This window comes from Acomys minous, assembly GCF_964271855.1.
Source record: "Acomys minous genome assembly, chromosome: 16".
NCBI lineage: Eukaryota > Metazoa > Chordata > Mammalia > Rodentia > Muridae > Acomys > Acomys minous.
In genome coordinates this window covers 37,809,523-37,828,192 of record NC_140498.1, presented here as the reverse complement: position 1 = coordinate 37,828,192, position 18,670 = coordinate 37,809,523, and the positions used below count along the sequence as shown (strand labels likewise).

General features: G+C 40.1%; 1 protein-coding gene across 7 annotated transcripts in view; it reads right to left on the bottom strand.

The window, feature by feature from the left end:
* The window catches only part of CREBRF (CREB3 regulatory factor), a 75,333-nt gene that overhangs the window by 40,648 nt on the left and 16,015 nt on the right, over positions 1-18,670 (bottom strand). For 5 of the 7 annotated variants that reach the window (XM_084763851.1, XM_084763855.1, XM_084763857.1 and 2 more), the window contains exons 2-4: positions 10,517-10,713; positions 8,223-8,348; positions 4,868-5,954 (exon numbers count right to left, since the gene is read on the bottom strand). In XM_084763851.1, the coding sequence (XP_084619977.1) occupies positions 4,868-5,954; positions 8,223-8,348; positions 10,517-10,525 (1,222 nt within the window). In that variant the 5' untranslated portion in view covers positions 10,526-10,713. The remainder of the gene's footprint in view (positions 1-4,867; positions 5,955-8,222; positions 8,349-10,516; positions 10,714-18,670) is intronic. The other 2 variants (XM_084763853.1, XM_084763854.1) reach the window with 2 other exon arrangements.

Here is an 18,670-nt window from a genome sequence, read left to right as displayed (position 1 = left end):
TGGAGCAGACTTTAAGCAACAAACTATTACTAAAGACAAGAGCTGTCCATACTGATAAAACTGTTAATTCATCAAGAACTAAAATACCTATAATATAAAGCAAATAGTAACATTACTGAGAAGAAAAGAATGTATAGTTTAGTGGTGAGGGACTTAAATACTACCATCTTCAATGGTGATTACACCAAAGTTTCCATCCCACAGCAGTGAACTACACGTTCACTTAGAGAATAAACAGTATTTTCCAGGATAGATTGTTAACTTAAGCTAAAAAACTAAACTAGTCTCATAAACATATGAAGGGTGAAACCATATCATTTTTTTACTTCTGACAACACACACACACACACACACACACACACACACACAAATTGATACAACAAAAAAAGTAATGTTTTAAGAATTTTACTGGCAGACATGGTCGTTCTTGTTTGTAATCCAGCATTCAAATGTCTATGGCAGGAGGACTGCCATGAATTTAAGAAAACCCTGTGCTACATAACAAGCATCAGGCCAGCCAGGGCAATACAGTAAGACCTTGTGGTAAGAGAGAAAACAGCAGAGAGAAGGAGGGAGGGACAAATAGATCCTACAGAACAGCAGCAAAGGCCAATTAAGTTTTTCCTTTTCTTTTTACACAAGTGTAGAGATTTGCACATTTAACACACAAAAGTTGTTTGTTTTAGGAAGTTTGAGTAAAAAAAGGACCTCCAGAGACTGGAGAGATGGCTCAGCAGTTAAGAGCACTGACTGCTCTTCCAAAGGACCCAGGTTCAATTCCCAGCACCCACATGGCACCTCAAAACTGTCTGTAACTCCAAAATCTGACACCCTCACACAGACATACATGCAGACAAAATATCAATGCACATAAAATAAAAATAATTATTTTAAAAAAGCGTCTCCAGTTTAATGTGGAGGCAAATCCCAGAAGAAAGGAGGAGAAGAGAAGTATCAAGAAGAAAAAAAAGAGGAGGTAGAGGGAGGAATAAGGAGGAAGAAGCAGGAGGAAGTAAGGAGGAAATAGAGCCAGAATGGGGAAGGCCATGGATCCACCTCAAGTAACCAAGCTGATGGAAGGAAACACAGGAGGAAGCTTCTTGATACTGACCTGGTAGATGAAAATCTTAGAGGTAAAAACTCCACAAGCATAGGCAGTGCAAGTAGAAACGAGGAATGGGATTTCATCAAGCTAAAAAGTTTGTGAACAACAAAACTAACCAAAACAGTAAAGAGACAGCGTATAAAATGTATAAAATATATGCTAAGAGTATATCTAATATTGAGTTAATATTTAAAACATTAAAAAGAAGATAGCCCATCTTACAAACAAAATAAAGGACCTACATAGGCATTTCTCAAAAGATATCCAAATGACCAACAAGTATATGAAAACAGTCTCAATACCACTAATCATCAACAAAACACAAATAAAAATCAGAGACAGTACACCACATTGGTCATAATGACACCTCAGAAGTTGGACAGCAACTGTTATTGAGGAGATAGGGCTCTTGTTTCATTGTTGGTGAAAATGTAAACTGGTATAGTCACATGGAAAGGAGAATGGAAGTTCATCAAAAAAGTGAAAATAGCCTGGCATGGCAGCACAAACCTGCAAGCCCAGTGCTCAGGAGGTTGTACTGCAAGAGGGCCCCAAGGTAGAGACCAGCCCAGGTTACATACTCCAGTGCCAGTATAAAGTAGATAGCCAGACCCTTGCTCAGAAACAGCAGGCCAGGGCTGGGGGGTGACCCAGTGATACAGGGCTTGTCTAGCACATGCAACAACCAGAGTTTGATGCCCAATACAGAAAAACAACACAGAAACCAATGGCTACAGGTAGAGCTCAGTAGCAGAGTAGCTACCCAGCACAGAATACGCAAGGCCACAAGTTTGAGTAGAACATCTAAAATAACTATATAAAAATAAAAGTTCCAAATGATCCAGTAATCCCACCTCCTTGGAAAGAGGCTTGAAGAAATAGCTCAGCAGTCTCTTTCAGAAGACCTGAGATGGAGTCTCAGTACCAACGTCGGGCATCTCAGAACTGCCTGTAACTCCAAATCCAAGGAATTTTGACACCTCTGGCCTTCGAAAGCACATGGGCTCTGGTGAACATACCCACACACAGACATACACATAATTTTTTAAAATTAAGATTTATTTATTTTATGTGTATGAGTGTTCTGCCTGCATGTATGTATGCAGACCACATGTGTGCCTGGCACTCAAGGAGGTCAGAAGAGGGCATTGGAGCTCCTGAACTGGAGTTATAAATGGTTGTAAGCCACTTCTTGGGTGCTGGAAACTAAATCCAGGTCCTCTGCAACTGCAACAAAAATGTTCCTAACCACTAAGCCATCTCCCTAGCCTCTCAAAAAACAGTTTAAAATAATAAAAATAGATCTCGTTTTGGCTTGTTTTAAAAGGTTAATCAGAAGACATGGAGACAGAGGTATGCAGATCTCTTGTGAGGTGGAGGCCAGGCTGGTTGGTGTAGCAAGTTCAGAACAACCTGGGCTACATAATGAGACCATGTCTCAAAAAATTAATAAAAATAAATAGCATTCTCCTGAAATCTACCTGCACTCCTACATTCACAATACTCCCTAACATCCAAGGTATAGATACAAAAATGCAAATACACAGACTATAAAGCTTACATTTATGACAAGATGAATTTACTTATTATGCCAAGTAAAACAGGACAGACCACAAAATTTCCACAAGTGGGATCTAAAGTCAAACACACAAAAGCAGAGAGCATGGTTGTCGGGTGCTAAAGACATGTGGACATGTGAGGTTCTGGTCAAAGAACAAATTTCTGTTTTGCAGAGTAAGTTCTAGAAATGTAATGTACAGACAGCAGAGTGAATGTAGTTAATATTCAAAAAAGGAAACATAATTAATTATGTTAAGTGATGGGTATGTTAATTAGTATGTGATAAAAATGTAATAAGTGTATCAAAATACCATTCTATATATAATAAATTTATCTCAATGAGGTAGCACAAAGTCGAGGAAAAGCAAAATCACAACCAATATGCATGAACAGCATAGCCACCGCTTGCCTTGGTGATGCTAAAATTTACTGATCCTGGGACCCATCTGTGTGTAAGCATCACTGGAGAAGGCACTTCCTCCCCACATTCCATTCCCCTTAGTTACCTAAGAACTGTGCTTACACTCCCTTAGCATTTGACTGGATTCTATACTCACGCTTAGATCTAATCTACCAGACTTTAGGAGCCACACCAGAACAGCGACAGAGCTACACAAATTACTCTTACTAGTCAGACGTGGTAATGCATGCCTTTAATCCCAGCACTGGGGAGGCAGAGGCCGGTGGATCTCTGTGCATTTGAGGCCAGCCTGGTCTACAAAGCATCCAGGACAGCCAAGGCTACCCAGAGAAACCCTTTCTCAAAAAAAGAAAGAAAGAAAGGAGAGAGAGAGAGAGAGAGAGAGAGAGAGAGAGAGAGAGAGAACCCCTACTATCCCTTAAACAACAATAGAGACTTTATCAATATACTATGGGAAATAGGGTCATGGCAAAGAGAAAAGATAATTCTATATAGATTCTAGGATTCTAAAGTAAACCAAAGGGGAAAAAAGGTATAAGGCCTTTTCCTTGACAATAAACCTGAAGTTCTGTTTACATACATTAAAACTACCAAACCAAACAACTTGTGGTATCAAATGCATAAATCTAAGCATCTGAATTTTAAAAATTATCTAAAATGAGGAAACATTTGATGAGTAAGAGCACTTTGGAAGGGTGTGACTCAAAGGTAGACTTACCTGGCATATGTGAGGCCAGGGTTTAACACAATGCTGCATCAGGGCACCCACACTCACCCACATGTGCTTGCACAGAAACATCCACTTCCGCACACATACAGGCACACAGATACAATTCTGCACTATGGCATAGTTACTGTCTAGAGTTTCAGAAAAATGTCAACATCTAGAGTGCTTGAAATGCCAAAGCCCACCGTGTTTAAAAGAACTCTTTGATAACATAAAGTTTCATCTTTAACTGGTTTTATGCAGAATTATTAGTATCAAGACTAATTTTGGAGCAAGTAATTTTTGCATAAACTTGAAAATCTTTACTTCTTTGGGTATTTTTAACTGTTTGTCATGCCAGTTGGCCGTAAAATTTTTATAAATAAGGTCAGCCAATAGTGGCTATAGCCCAAACATGTAAATGCTGAAGTGAACCAGCTCCCCAGAGAGTCTGTTTCTTTTCCCCTTTTATTTGTATGTACTGTACACAAATATGTAGTCCTGACTAGCCTGGTACCAACTACACAGACCAGGCTGACCTCACAATGCAGTGATCCTCCTGCCTCTGCATTCAAGTGTTGAGATTACAGGCATGCACCACACTTGACATAGCATATATTTTCCTAATAAAATACAGCAGACACAAAGAAAAGGCTTGCCTTCAAACTGTTCGCTGAGGAGTCTTTGGTTAGTGTAAGTATGAGTGATATGAGCTGACATCACTCGGTTCCCCATTCTCTATACACCTATCTTAGCCACAGTAGAGGGACACATGCAGAACAGTGCAATATATTTTAAACCAACATACTCTTGTCATCTTTACTTATGTCTCAAGAGGGTAGAGCAAAGTAGGTCACTTAACAACAAAAAAAGTATCTCAAAGAACCAAGATACAAACTATGACATAAGGCACAAATGATCCTAAACATAAATAATGGTCTTGGAACCACGTGAATAGAAAAAGCTACTCTTGATCCAAATAAAGACATTAAGTTATTTAATCCCCAAACTAAAAAGGCTTCCTATTTCAAACAGGGAGTAGAAAGGTCAATTTAGTAAACTCTCAGAGTTATACCTGGTTCAGAGAACGTGTCGCTAATATCATCATCTCTGTCATCCTCATAATCCTCTTCCTCTTCTTCTTCCTCTTCATTTTCAGAAAGCTCATGCTCACTGCCAAACCCTTCATCATGGTCCTCATCATCAATATCATCTTCATCATCCTCATCATCTTCAGGACTGCATTTGGCTGGCTGTTCTCTCATATTGTCAGAGACAAAAAGAGAATAATTGTGCTCTTCTTTTTTCTGGGATGAATCTGAAACAGAAATGCTGGCAGAAAGGCTGCCACTCTCTGCTGTGGCAACTGACCCAGGCCCATCCTGGGGCAGAGGACTAAGTAATAGTTCCTGGGTTTCTTTGAAAGGCAAAGCAGGAGTGCCATGACCCTGATGAGGCTCCATCCCCCTTTTCTCCTGTCTCTTTGCCACAGCTCCACAGTAGCAGGTGTTCTCCTTTGCAGCATCTGTGTGTGCCTGGCTCAGCAAGGGCCGGCCCTGTTGCACAGGGTTGATCTTGACCTTTGCTTTTTTTACATAGTCTTTACATTCAACATGAAAATTCACCTTTTCATTGTGATACATGTTGGTCTTCACCATGATCTGTGTGCTTGAAGTAGGTTTACTTGCTTTTTGGACACAGTCTGATGATGGGACCTCAGCCTGAAGTGTCTTTGAAGAACATACAGGGGCAGCTGCTCTACTTGTGATCTTTTTACTAGGGAATGAAGGGGGCAAGGGATTTTGTTTGACACTGAAGAGTGAATCAGGATAATAAAGGGAATCAGAAACAGATTGTGAGTCCTCACTATTAAGCTGGGCCAAGGTTGGAGTTTTACTTATGACCTCTTCATCTTGATAAGGGCTAGAAAAGTCATCAAGACCCAGGTAATCCACTTCTTTTGTCCCCCAGATGTCACAGCTGGTTAGTTTGGTATACTTAGTTAAGTCTTCACAATATGTATCCCACTGTTCCCAGTTTGAGGTTAAGGCATCCTCATTATCCAGGACATCTGTGAAAGACTCCAGATTTTCAATGTCTTTGCAGTCTTCCAAAGAAAGGAAGTTGTCTCTAGGATTCTGCTGATAGTTCATCTCTCTATCCTGAGGAAGGTTTAAAACGGGAAGTCACATACCATGCTTTAGGAAGAAAATATTCACCTCCATCCACACCTGCAAATATCAAAATAAACCCTCTACCTTTGGTCTGTTTTAAGCTACTGACATGATACCTTCCTCTTAGATGTATGCACCTTCATTTTACTGGGCAAGAAAAAGTGGGAAAATTCATTCTTTGAGAGGGTAAAGTATGGGCCCAAACATTAAAGCCTCTTGTGATTTTAGAGGCACTCTTTAGAAATTAACTTCAAGTAAAAAGCAGACATTGAAGACTTTATCTTCATCACAGAATACCTCAATATTCTGGGGAATTAAATATGGCGGCAAAGAGCCGGGAGAGTACTAAAAGTTAACTGTAAAGTTAATGAACCTAGTGTAAGACCTAGGTAACAATTCTTGGCACGGGAAGTCAATTATTCCTCATGCACTGCCAAGATGTGGCTCTATAAAGTAGTGAAATGCCAGAAGTGGTGGCACACACCTCTAATTCACTCAGAAGGCAGAAGCGGGATGATCTATGTGAATGTGAGACCAGCCTGGTCTACACAGCAACTCCCAGACTAGCCAGAGTTACATGGTAAAACCCTGTCTCAACAAACAAAAAATAAAATGTAGTTACATTCTACTGTCATGGAAAATGAAGTTGAGCCCTAATGCACTAGCACAAAAGGCTATCCATCACATATTTTTATGTTTGGAAAAAGCAAACTCCAGCTGAAGGGAAGGCTCAGTAGGTAAACAGGCTTAATGACAAGTCTGATCTCAGTCCAACCCCTGGGACCTACTAGATACAAGGAAAAAACCCATTCTCAGTTATCTTCTGACCTCAACACATACACTGTGACATGTGCGCAGACACATACAAACTAAATAAATGTGGGGGGGGGGGACAAACTAAAGTATATCATCCATCAAAAGTCAAAAGCATATTCAAATGTTTACATATTCATCTGTATGCTATCAGTGGTTACCTTTTGGGGAAAATCTGAAGAGTGGAGGCTCAGAAAGGAAATGGATTTTTAGTTTTCCAGTTACCTTTGTTCCATTGGATTTTCAGTCTGTGTTTTTTATTTCACGTTGGGCTGTGTGTGTCTCCCCTATATATGAGTAGCTTCATTTAAGTACTTTCTATCTGTCGTACCCTACTTTTATAGAACTCAATGCTTTTATGAATCCACAGACTTATGCACTCAACTTCACAGTTTTTCAGCATTTCTGTGGTGCTTAAATTAGGGCTAAAATGACTCAGCAGTTAAGAGCACTTACTGCTTTTCTAAAGAACTAGGTTTTACTCACAATCACCTTTAACTCCCAGCTCCAGGGAGATCTGACACCTCTGGCTTCCCTGGACACAGTCACTCATGTGCAGAGTTAAAATATGTGTCATCTTCCCACCTTTGGACTAGGCATGATGGCACAAACCTTTAATCCAAGAACTCATAAGGCAGAAGTACCCAAGTGTCTGTGAGGTTTGAGGTCAGCCTAGTCTACATAGCAAGTTCCAGGCCAGCAAAGGCTACAAAGTGAGATCCTGCCTTCAAAAGGCAAAAAAAAAAAAAAAAAAGGGGGTGGGGTGGGGTTGCTGCTCTTGCAGAGGCCCTTGGTTCCATTCCTAGCACACCTGGTAGCTCTAAACTTTCCAGTTCCATGGGATCACACACCCTCTTTTGGCCTCCATGGGTACTGCACATATATAGTGCACAGACACATGCAGGCAAAATACCCCCACACCCACACCCACACAAAAGAAATATTTTTTTCCCCTTGGAAATTTTGTGTCTACTTCAGAAACAGATCAATACACTATGACACTGCTTGGAGTTGCTAATTTGTCTTACCGTCTCTACCATATATATTGTGCAAGTATCATTACTTAATTTGTAAGCAGAAAAGCAATTTAGCAGTTCAGTGTATCACACACACACAGCTTACTTTCTTCATGAACAATTGGACTTGAGGGCAGATAATCTCTTCATGCACTACTTTTATCAATTTGGGTATCTTTCTAAAATTACCAGACTTAGTCACAAGAATCAAACCTGGCCACTAGTTACATCCTTTTTCTTGTCTTAAAACCAGTCAGTGTGCCCTCCACAATCCTCCTTCCTCAGCCTCTTGGGTAATGGTTTTACCTGTGTAGGCCTCCATTATCATGTATATTGTTTTCTCTTTTCAGGCATTCATAAATAAAAACTCTATGATACCATTTTGATTCAAATAACTTAAAACAAAAACGAAGAAAATGTTGCTTACCAGCTCATACATGAAATCTGGATCAGAACTGTTGGCTAAAAGATCTGTGCTCATCAGAGTCTGTTCTGAAAAGGTGTGGCTTCGAAAGGCATCCCCAAAAGGTGGGTCCATTCCGCTTACACTGGGCTACAACAAAACCATTTTCTCATTAGGAGGTTAATGACAGCTCCAAGTTCAACTTACTACACATAAATGCATCCTTACCCCGGTACATAATTTGTTTCAGGAAATAACTTTGTCTCTTCTGTATAGCATACCAAGAGCTTTCCTAGCACTAAACATGGACCTCTACAAGAAGAAGGCCAAGATGTATAGAAAACAAAAAAACAAAAACAGAACAGTAAATCTTAATAACTTCTAAAAACTGAAGTTTGGTCATTAGAGACAGCATACAACATTGGGTTCTTTATTTTTTAAGCTATATAAACATTCCTTAAACTCCTTCTCTAACAAGACTCTGTTCTAATTCCCCTAAAGTAGGGAATGCCCTCCTGTTTTCTGAGGGCTGCAGCAGTAGTAAGTTAGACTTAAACTATATTCCTGAGTCCAATGTCTTACTTCCCTAAACAAAGATCATCCAGGTATCTTTTAATAATTGTGTGGGGAGGTCATGTGGAGGTCAGAGGACAACTTGCTGAAGTCAGTTCTCTCTTTCCATTAGGTGGGTATGGGAGACTGAACTCAAGCCAACTGTACTCCAAGGTCAAAGCCTTTACCCACTGAGCTATCTTGCCAGCCCAATTTAGGTATTTTCAGTCCAATCAACAGGAACAACACAATAGCCACCTCAGACATGGCTAGAAAAGGGGATTTGCTCTCCTGTTTCCCCCTCCCCCTTTCACATTTCATCACCTATCCAAACCACTTCAGTCACATAGCCTGGCTCAAATAAAAGAGAAGTCACACTCTGAAATCTAACTGCAAATACTATAAACACTTCTTACTCTACCACAGTTGCTGCAGAGAAGAGTTTTATAAGGTATTAGTCATCTATCCACTTATTTTCTACTTATAAACATCCTACATACCCTGACCTGCCTTCTCAGTGCTCTTATGGTACTCCCATATCAGGTGTTTTGCTTTGTTTTATTTTCCCCAGACCTTCCAAAACTTTGGGGTCTTTCTTCCTAGAAATGTTTAGCCTAAGAAAACAAGTTTTAGAGTCCTAATTCAAGCAGTCAATAGACAGCAAACCGTACTGTTTGGACACAAACTCTAAAAAGAGATCTGTGGTTCTCTGGGCACAGAGCTTGGAGTAGAAGTGGCCTCTGGTCCTTTAAGTGTCAGTTACCAAGTCCTCTTCTTTAGTCTCTGCTGCTAAGTCATCAAACAATCCTGACCACTGTTTGATCCCTGTGCGCAAGGAATCACCTTGTACAGTCCCGCCTAGGAGTCTCTTAACTGCTCATTATTTCTAGATTTCTTTACAGCACTTAAACTGGGGATGGGAGTGAAAATTAACCATGAAAACAGAAAGAAGAAAGTTTGAATAAGAAGAATGGGGACAAATAAGCTTCTGGTTTTTATTTCAGTGATTGACTCAAACCCAAAGAGAACAATTAAAAGGAGTTGTCTCAGCCTGGTATGGTACTGTATGTCTGATTCCAGAATTTTGGGACCAAAGCAGGAAGACTGTAAAATTGAAGCTAGTTTCAGCTACACAGCAAGACCAGGTCAAGAGAAAGAAAGAGCCACACACGCAGGGAAGGGCAGGGGGACAGGGAGAGGAGGAAGGGAGATAGAGAGGGAGAGGGAGGGAAGGAAGGAAAGAGGGAGGGAGGGAAAGGGAGAAAGGGAAGGAAAAAGGGAGAGGGAGGGAAGAAGAGAGAGGGGGAGGGAGAAATGAATGAATGAATGAGACTATATCATTCTTGGCTATGTTTACAAAACAGAGATGTATGTGTTTCCATGTGTGAAGACAGAATCAGCACTTTAGAACTGTTGTAAATAAATGAAAAGGAAGAGTTGGGATGCAAAAAATTTAGAATACCAAAAAATGAGATTTGGGCAGCAGATTAAATTTCTGGGTAATTCATTGTCCTCATAAAGCCAGCAGATTTCGTGACTAGCCTACTTACTCACCATGTTCCTGTGTCAAGCTCACTGAAATCTTTAGGCTACAGGAAATGAGGAAACCAAAGAGCACGTGCTCACATCTAGGGGAGGGCAGGAATACGATGTCTTTGAAGCTGGTATGCCAAGCTGTGCTGAGATGCAGAAGGCTTCCAGCAGCAACACCATGTCCCTTCTACCATCATAGAGCCACACTGTACACTATTCCACATGTGGTTTACCTGAGGCATTGCCAAGCCCAGATCCTGTGAGTCCAATTCCAAACTTCTTCTTTTTCTTGTTTGTAAATTCCTTTCCAGCTTTACTTTTAATTCCAAGATCAAAGATGACTTTCACAATAAATAGCAGGTTTTCCCAGAATACCTTCAGTTCAATTCCTTGAGTCACCACTTTTTTAAAAAAAAATAATTTTGCGGTTCTGTCAAATAACAGAAAGTAACTTCACTTAGCTCCATTGAAAACAAGTTGACCTTTCAAAAGAACATTAATAAAGAACACTGTGCTTTAAGTAAGTCCTATAGTTGAATTTTCAAGAATTTAGTCATGCTGCAATAACCACTGTTCTGAAACATACCCTTTAATATTGTTTATTTGAGATAATCAATTAGCAGTTGAAAACAATGGCATACACCTATAATCGCAGCACTCTGGAGATGAGACAGGAACATCACAAGGTTGGGCTACCCTGAACTACAAAGCAAGTTTTAAGTCAGCCCAGGATACTCAGAAAGATTCTCTATCAAATAAATAAGCAAGTAAACAAATAAGTCGGCAACAGTCTTTTAAAAACACTTTAATATATCTTCATCTTTTTCTGCAATTTGAACGATATATTAATCTCAAAGTCAAACTTTCATTCTTTTTATCATTTTTGGGAAGAAACAAATCTTAACATTTTACTGTATAAGCATGGCTGCAAAAGTAATCTACAGTTTACATCTCTTGTAAGCTACAATTGTCATGAATAAACAGCAAGAGAATTTTAACACATCCTCTACATTAAATATCACATCTGTAAGTTCATCAACATTATCCTTTGACTTATATATACACATAAAAGCTGTCCTTTAAAAATTACTGTTTTAGGCTGTTAAGGAGCTTTCTGGTTACTGCCCAGCCCAGGTCCCACAAGCAGTATACTAAACTATTGCTCCCAAAGAAAAAGTCATTCCATTTTAAATGGCATGAATATGATAAATGGGACAAGAACTACCCTGCACAGTATTTCCAAGGGTTGGGGTTAAGCTAGGTGCAATCACCTAGTATGGGGTCTTGAAGAGGCCGAGGCTTTCTTTCCTTGCTTATGATGACCATAAATGGAGAGGAACTGAAATGCTACATTCACCTTTATCCTCTCTAAAAAGTGATTCTTAGAGTATAATCCTAGGCCCATCAACATCAACCTGGGTGCATTAGAAATGCAGATTCACAGGCCCTAGTACATACACTGACGAAGTGGTGCTCAGCAGTGTACTCCTGATCTCCCTAGAGCTAACAACCAGAGGCCTGGTCTTACCCTCATTCAGTTCAGTCACAATGTCACTTCTTAAAAAAGAAAGAAGGCACCACTCCTTAAACTGAACTGCCTTCCGCAGTTCTCATATTCAGCAGATTAGAGGATAAGAGTGGCACACTGTTCAGTTCCAGAGATGGATTGTTTGAACAAATGAAAGTGGAGAAGGGATTCTAATTGTTCTATTTAATTAGTCTAATGATGTGGCAGCCATTTGTATTTCCTGGATGCCTGCTAGCCCTTCCACAGCTGGCTCTCACTCCTACTTATACTGGTCCAGCCGAGAAAACACTGGCCACTAAGGCCTGGAAACAGAGTCAACAATGCCTTTCAGTCCCAAGCAACAGTCTAAAGCAGAGGTTCTCAAACCTCGCCTCCTTTGACCTATCTCCAAAAATATTTATATTACAATACATAATGGAGCTGCGCAGTTATGGTGAACACCTTTAGTCCTAGCACTCTGGAGGCAGGTGGATCTTTATGAGTTCCAGCCTGGGTTACAGAGCAAGTTCCAGGATAGCCAGAGCTGTTACACAGAGAAACTCTGCCTCAAAAAACCAAAACCAAAACCCAAAGAAACAATTCATAACAGTAGCAAAATTACAGGTATAAAGTAGCAACAAAAATAATTTTATGGTGGGGTAAATCAACACAACATGAGCAACTGTATTAAAGGGTCGCAGCATTAGGAAGGTTGAGCACCACGGATCTAAGGAGTTAAAGATTATGCACACACCTGGCAGACAAGTTTTTGCTTGTGTTATTTCCTGATGAGCTCCTACAGGTATGCAGCCTAGTCCTACTCTCCCCCTGATTCCTGTGGGAGGTAATTCATGTCATCTTTTCTAGACTTATTTAGTTTCAAGAAGGCAACTTCTTCACTCAATCAAACGGACTAGTAAAATCCTGTTAGTCCATATAACCTGAATTTAGGGCTGTTATTCTCTAAAACCTGAAACTCACCATTATGAGCCTGAAGATATGGGGAGAAATGAAGTCCTAGCCAACACACACTTACTGGTGGCTACTAATGATGCTACCCTAACAGCCTGGTCTAGCAGAGAAGCCAGAAAAGGGTAGGCTCAATTAGTCAGTTTTCACTTGCATATTACACAGCATTGGGTAATAACAACAGTTTTAGGCCTCGGTTTTGTCACCTCTAAAAGGAAAAAGAAAATGGAAGAGAGAGGAGAGAGGGAGGGAGACAGAGGGAGGAAGGAAGTAGGGAGGGAAGGAAGGAGGGAGGGAAGAGGGAGGGGAGAGGGAGAAGGAGAGAGAAAGAGAAAACACCTAATTGGTGCAATGCCATGTCTGTAATGCCAGCTACCCAGGAAGCCTGAAGCAGAGGGTGGTGAATTCAAGGCCAGCCTGGGAGGCATACATAGGGAAGCTCTAGCTCAGTGAGAGGGAGGTAGGAAAAAGAGGCAATGGAATACATGACATTAAAGCAGAAGTGGGGGCTATTTAGAGCAGGAATGAGGTAGAACACTGGGAAAAATGAATAAGAACAAAGTATAATTACATGTATGTACAAAAGTGGCTTAATGAGACCCATTTCTTTGTAAAGTACCTTTAAAGACTAATTAAAGGGCTGACCAGATCATTCAGTGGACCAAGGTCCTTGCTTCTTACCCACCCCAGGTTTTTTAAAATTTTTATTCTTGTACATATATATTTATATTATTACACATATATACAATAGGTTACCTATGGCAAAAAGAACCGTGACACAATCAGGAATGTAAATCAGTCTCCATCACACATTGTCATTATCAACTTAGAACACTTATCTAGACCTAAAAACATCTTATCCCTTAAACAATTAAGCTTCATTGTAAAACTAAGCTACCTGGTCTTCAACTCCCTCAGAGACTTGAGAAGGAGTAAACTTGATTATCCGAGTATGCGAGGAGTGGACCCTTGCTTCTTAAGCCTGAGCTCCACTCCCAGAAGCCACATAAAGGCTGAAGGAGAGAAGTGACTACACAAACTTGTCCTCCAACATCCACATGTACATTCTCACATGCATGTGCATCCACATGCATAATATTTATTTTTAAATCGAAAGGGCATGATACACACAGCTTTAATACCAACTATTAGGAGACAGGGAAAGGCAGATCTCTTTGAGTTCAAAGCCAGCATGTCTACATAGTGAGTTTCAGGCCTGCCAAGGCTACAAAGCAAAGCCTTGCCTTAAAATTAAATAAAATAATGTATTTCTTAGATCTGTGATATAGGTTATTTCTCTACTGTGTGACAGGAGTGAAAGAAAAGATAAAGGTATCTATTCTATAGCAATTACCATCACACAGCATCTCCTATAATGGGACACTGCTCTAAAACTGTATCCTCTAATGAGCAGAATATACAAATGGGACATTAGTATCTGTTGAGTCTTGAAAAGGCCTAGGTACTTAGATGGTAAAATAATACCAAGGAGGAAGGTATAACAACTTGTACTCAAAGAACTTTTATACTTCATTGGCCTCAAAAATATTCAAAATTTTTATATCAAAATACATTAAAAGGCGGGGTGGTGATGGCACATGCCTTTAATCCCAGCACTCAGGAGGCAGAGGCAGGCAGATCACTGTGAGTTTGAGGCCAGCCTGGTCTATAAAGTGACTCTAGGACAGCCAAGGCTACACAGAGAAACCCTGTCTCAACTGCCCCCGCCAACAAAACAAAACCAAAACATCAAAAGCAATGGTTGTAATTTCCCAAAATGTGACTAAAAATACCTGTTACAAGGTATAGTTAATCAAAGGACTGCTATGGTTTGGAAAACAATGAACAAATACACCTACTGTCATTACTGCTGAACTCTGCACACCTTTAAGCAACTGTTGTGCACTGTAAATCTCAAGAGTTAAGCACCGCATATACCATTTCCTAAAGCTGTTCATGAAATCTTCCTCCCAGCCCCAAAGACTGACAGATAAAAGACAAATAAGGAAGAGGTTAAAATTTCCCAGTTACTCTTCCTTTTGCCCACAGCACTGGTTCACCAGTCCTCAGGACAGCTGTGTGTATTTATCAGGGGAGACAAAACTGGACCATCAGAGTATCTCATAAAAGTTTCTGTACCTAGACTTTTAAAAAATATTCAGCATCATTTCCTAGGTATCATAATCCTGCACTAGAGAGCAGCTCTCTGAGGCAGGGAAGTGAAGTCAGTAAATGTTGAGCAGCAAACAGTACAGAAAGAAAAAAGATAGTTCCAATCTCTTTCACAGCCCTGTCAGGTCCTGCTTTCAGGTTTTTGGTTCTCGAAACTTATGCTAAGCCTTGCTGTATATGTCATACAAGGCCAACAGCTAAAGCAAGAGAGTACACACATTTAGAGGACAGCTTACAAACGCTTATCCCTAGCACTGTGCAAACCATTTGTCATAAATGACTTCAAATGCAAATTCTAAGAGTTGACTGGTGAGTTCCAAGCTTCTCTGCCTCAAGAGTTTGGCTTACTCCCTAGTCAGCTAGTCACATCAAGAAACAGAAGCCTCTTTAGAGACTAATTGAACCAGGGTGGCTCATACCAATAATCCCCACCATTTGGGAATTGAGGCAGAGGGATCACTCCTCAAATTCCAGGCTAATCTGAGCTACATAGTAAGTCAGAGTGTGTCTGTCTATCTGTCTCCGTGTCTCTGTCCCTCCTCCCCTCCTCCCTCTATCTTCATTAAAAAGGAGAGAAGGCCAGGCATGGTGATGGAGCCTTTAATCAGAGCACTCAGGAGGCAGAGGCAAGTGGATCTTTGTGAGTTCATGGTCAGCCTGGTCTACAAAGAGTCCAGGAGAGCCAAGGTGGCACAAAGAAACCCTGTCTCCAAAGAACCCCCCCCCCGACACACACAACTCTCTTTATAAATAAAGTATCTTATGAATAGTAAGCAGATACCATACATTGACAGAATTTCTTTTTATTGCAGTAGTTTAGGCCACTGACTCGTTTTAGTTACTTGAAAATAGCTCCTCACACTAAGAAGCAAAATACCTCCTGAGTCATCCACCATCACCAGAGCAATGTTTAACATTTTTGACACACCCAATAGGATAGCTGCAATCTGAAAAAATGGAAAATAACAAGTGTTGAAGAGGACAGGAATAGTCAGAACCCTCATGAACTCCTTGCTGATGGAGATGTAGAATGATACAGATGGTAAGGGAGATTCTAGTAGCTCCTCAAAAAGTTAAAAAATGATCACAGGATCCAGCAACTCTATTCTCGACTTAAACATCAAACATCCAAACAGACGTGTACTCCCACATTCATGGCAGCATTAAATGCAATAGCCAACAGGTGAGACAACTCAAATAGCCATCCATGTACACACAACAGAATATTGTCTGCCCATACGGATGAATGAACTTCTAATAGATAATACAATAAACCATGAAAACATAAGTAAGTCTGATATAAAAGGACAATTGTATGACCCCACTTTACATAAAGTGTTTAGAAGAGAGAAAATCCATAAAGACAGGAAGTTGAACAGGGGTTACAAGAGGCTGGGAGCTGTGATTTAATGGACAAAGTTTCTCATTAAGATGGTAAAATGTGCCTGGCAGTGGTGGTGCACACCTTTAATTCCAGCAGTTGGGAGACAGAGGCAGGTGGATCTTTGTGAGTTCGAGCCCAGCCTCAGGACAGTCCAGGACAGTCAAGGCTACACAGAGAAACCCTGTCTCCAGAAAAAAAAAACATGGTAAAATGTTCTGTAAACATTAGTGATGGCCACACAATACTGGCAATATACACACTTAAAAATGGTAAAGTGATACCAGGAATGCTGGCTTATGCCTATAATCCCAGCACTCATAAGGCTGAGGCAGTAGAGTTGCCACAAATTTGATGTGAGTCTTGACTACACAGCAAGTAAAAGACCAGCCAGGATCACACAGTGAGAACCCATAACAAACAAATGTGAAATACTTTTAGGTATATTTTACATTTTTAAACCACTGTTTTTAATTAAAGTTTTATTGTAAAAAAAAAACTTGCAAATAGGGCTGGAGAGATGGCTCAGAAGTTAAGAGCACTGACTGCTTTTCCAGAGGCCCTGAGTTCAATTCCCAGCAACCACATGGAGGCTCTAATTAATGTGCACTGTATACATAATAAATAAATCTTAAAAAAAAAAAGCTTGCAAATAGAAGCTACCACAACGCAAGATTAGACAGACTTGAAGTCTATCGGTCTCAATGAACTTCCAAACTGAACTTCTAAGCTGAAGCTCTGAGGTTCACTTTCAATTTACACTTTCAAAATCCATTATATCTTTATGTGCATATTCATCACAAAAAAACCAAAAGAATCATGAGTTAAAATCAGAGAAACAAGCTAGGCGTGGTAGCACCTGTAATACCAGCACGCAGGAGGCAGAGGCAGGAAGATTGCTGTGAGTTCAAGTTAGCCTGGTAACAGAGCAAGTCTGGGACAGGCAAGATAACACAAAGAAACCCTGTCTCCAAAAAACTGAAAAAGAAAACAACAACAACCACAAAAACCAGAAAAACAATTAGCATTTTATTTTTTTTCATAACTCATGTGTCCATTACTTGAGTTCCATCCTTTCTCATAATCTCATCACATATTTGCCCTTTCTTGATCTCCTATGTGTTATATTATACCTGTATGTACATTATGTGTATATGTACATATACACACGTTATAGGCTAGGAACCGCATGAAGGGACACGTGGACTCCTTCTTTGAGATTGTGTGGCCTTGATTAATATTATACATAATAATCTACTTTATATATGTACCAGATTTTCATTATCCATTTACCTGTTGACAGGCAGCTAGGCTGTTTACAACCTTGCTATAGTAAATAAAGCAAAAACTACTGGGGGGTAGGAGGCTGTGAAAATTTCTTACTATTGTGTAATTCATAGACCATTGTTTATTTTGGTCTGTCATAGTCTTTACTAGTCTGTACTCAAGATTTTTTTCACATGATTAGAGGTCTTGTTATCTACTATCTTTATACAGACTGTCCATTGGGTACCTTGCTCACATCTGCTATACCAGCATTCAGTAGATAGAGGCAGGATGATCTTGTGAGTTATGAGGCCAGTCTGGTCTACACAACAGGTTTCAGAACAGCCAGGAGTATGTATAGAAAGACCTCAGTTCATAAAAACAAACAAAAAACAGGTGGAATTGTCCCAGTAACTAACTTAAACAATGGGTTTCTCCAGAAGCTTAAAGGAAGTGAACAAAAGATTGTAGAATAGGAAACGTGAAAAAAGGGAAGAGAAGAGGAAGGGAGGAAGAGAGGAGGAGACAGTAAGGCAGAAGACTAAACTACTGATTTGGTCACATACAAAGGTTACACAATGGGTGAGGCCCCAGCGGACTTCCCTTGTTTGGGAAGAATGGTAGCATACCAGCCATCTAAGTACCTTAGCAAACCAGAGCCCATCTGTCACACATGGGCTACCCTGCTACACTTAAACACCCTTTCCCTTCTGAAAACTACTCTACTCTGGTCAAAATAATCCTTCAGACATTAATTAAGCCAATGTTTGCTAGTACAGCAGAGCTAAGAAGTCACAAGACCATCACACCATTGAGGAAAAAAAAGGCTTCTGCAAGGATGCACTGGAGAAAGATCAGGGTCAAGAGCCCTATGCAACCCAGTCCTCCTGCCCTGTGTAAGAACTTCACTACAGTTTACACTTCAATAGCATCTTTTAGACTCAAGAATTCACAGACTTGTAAATTCCAAAACAGAGAATTACAATTTATGCCAAGAATTATTAGCATATGACCCTCATTACTTATTTTTCAAGTCCTACTATTGCTAGATCTTAAAAAGAAAGACAAGGTAAGATGAGAGGGGCTATGAAG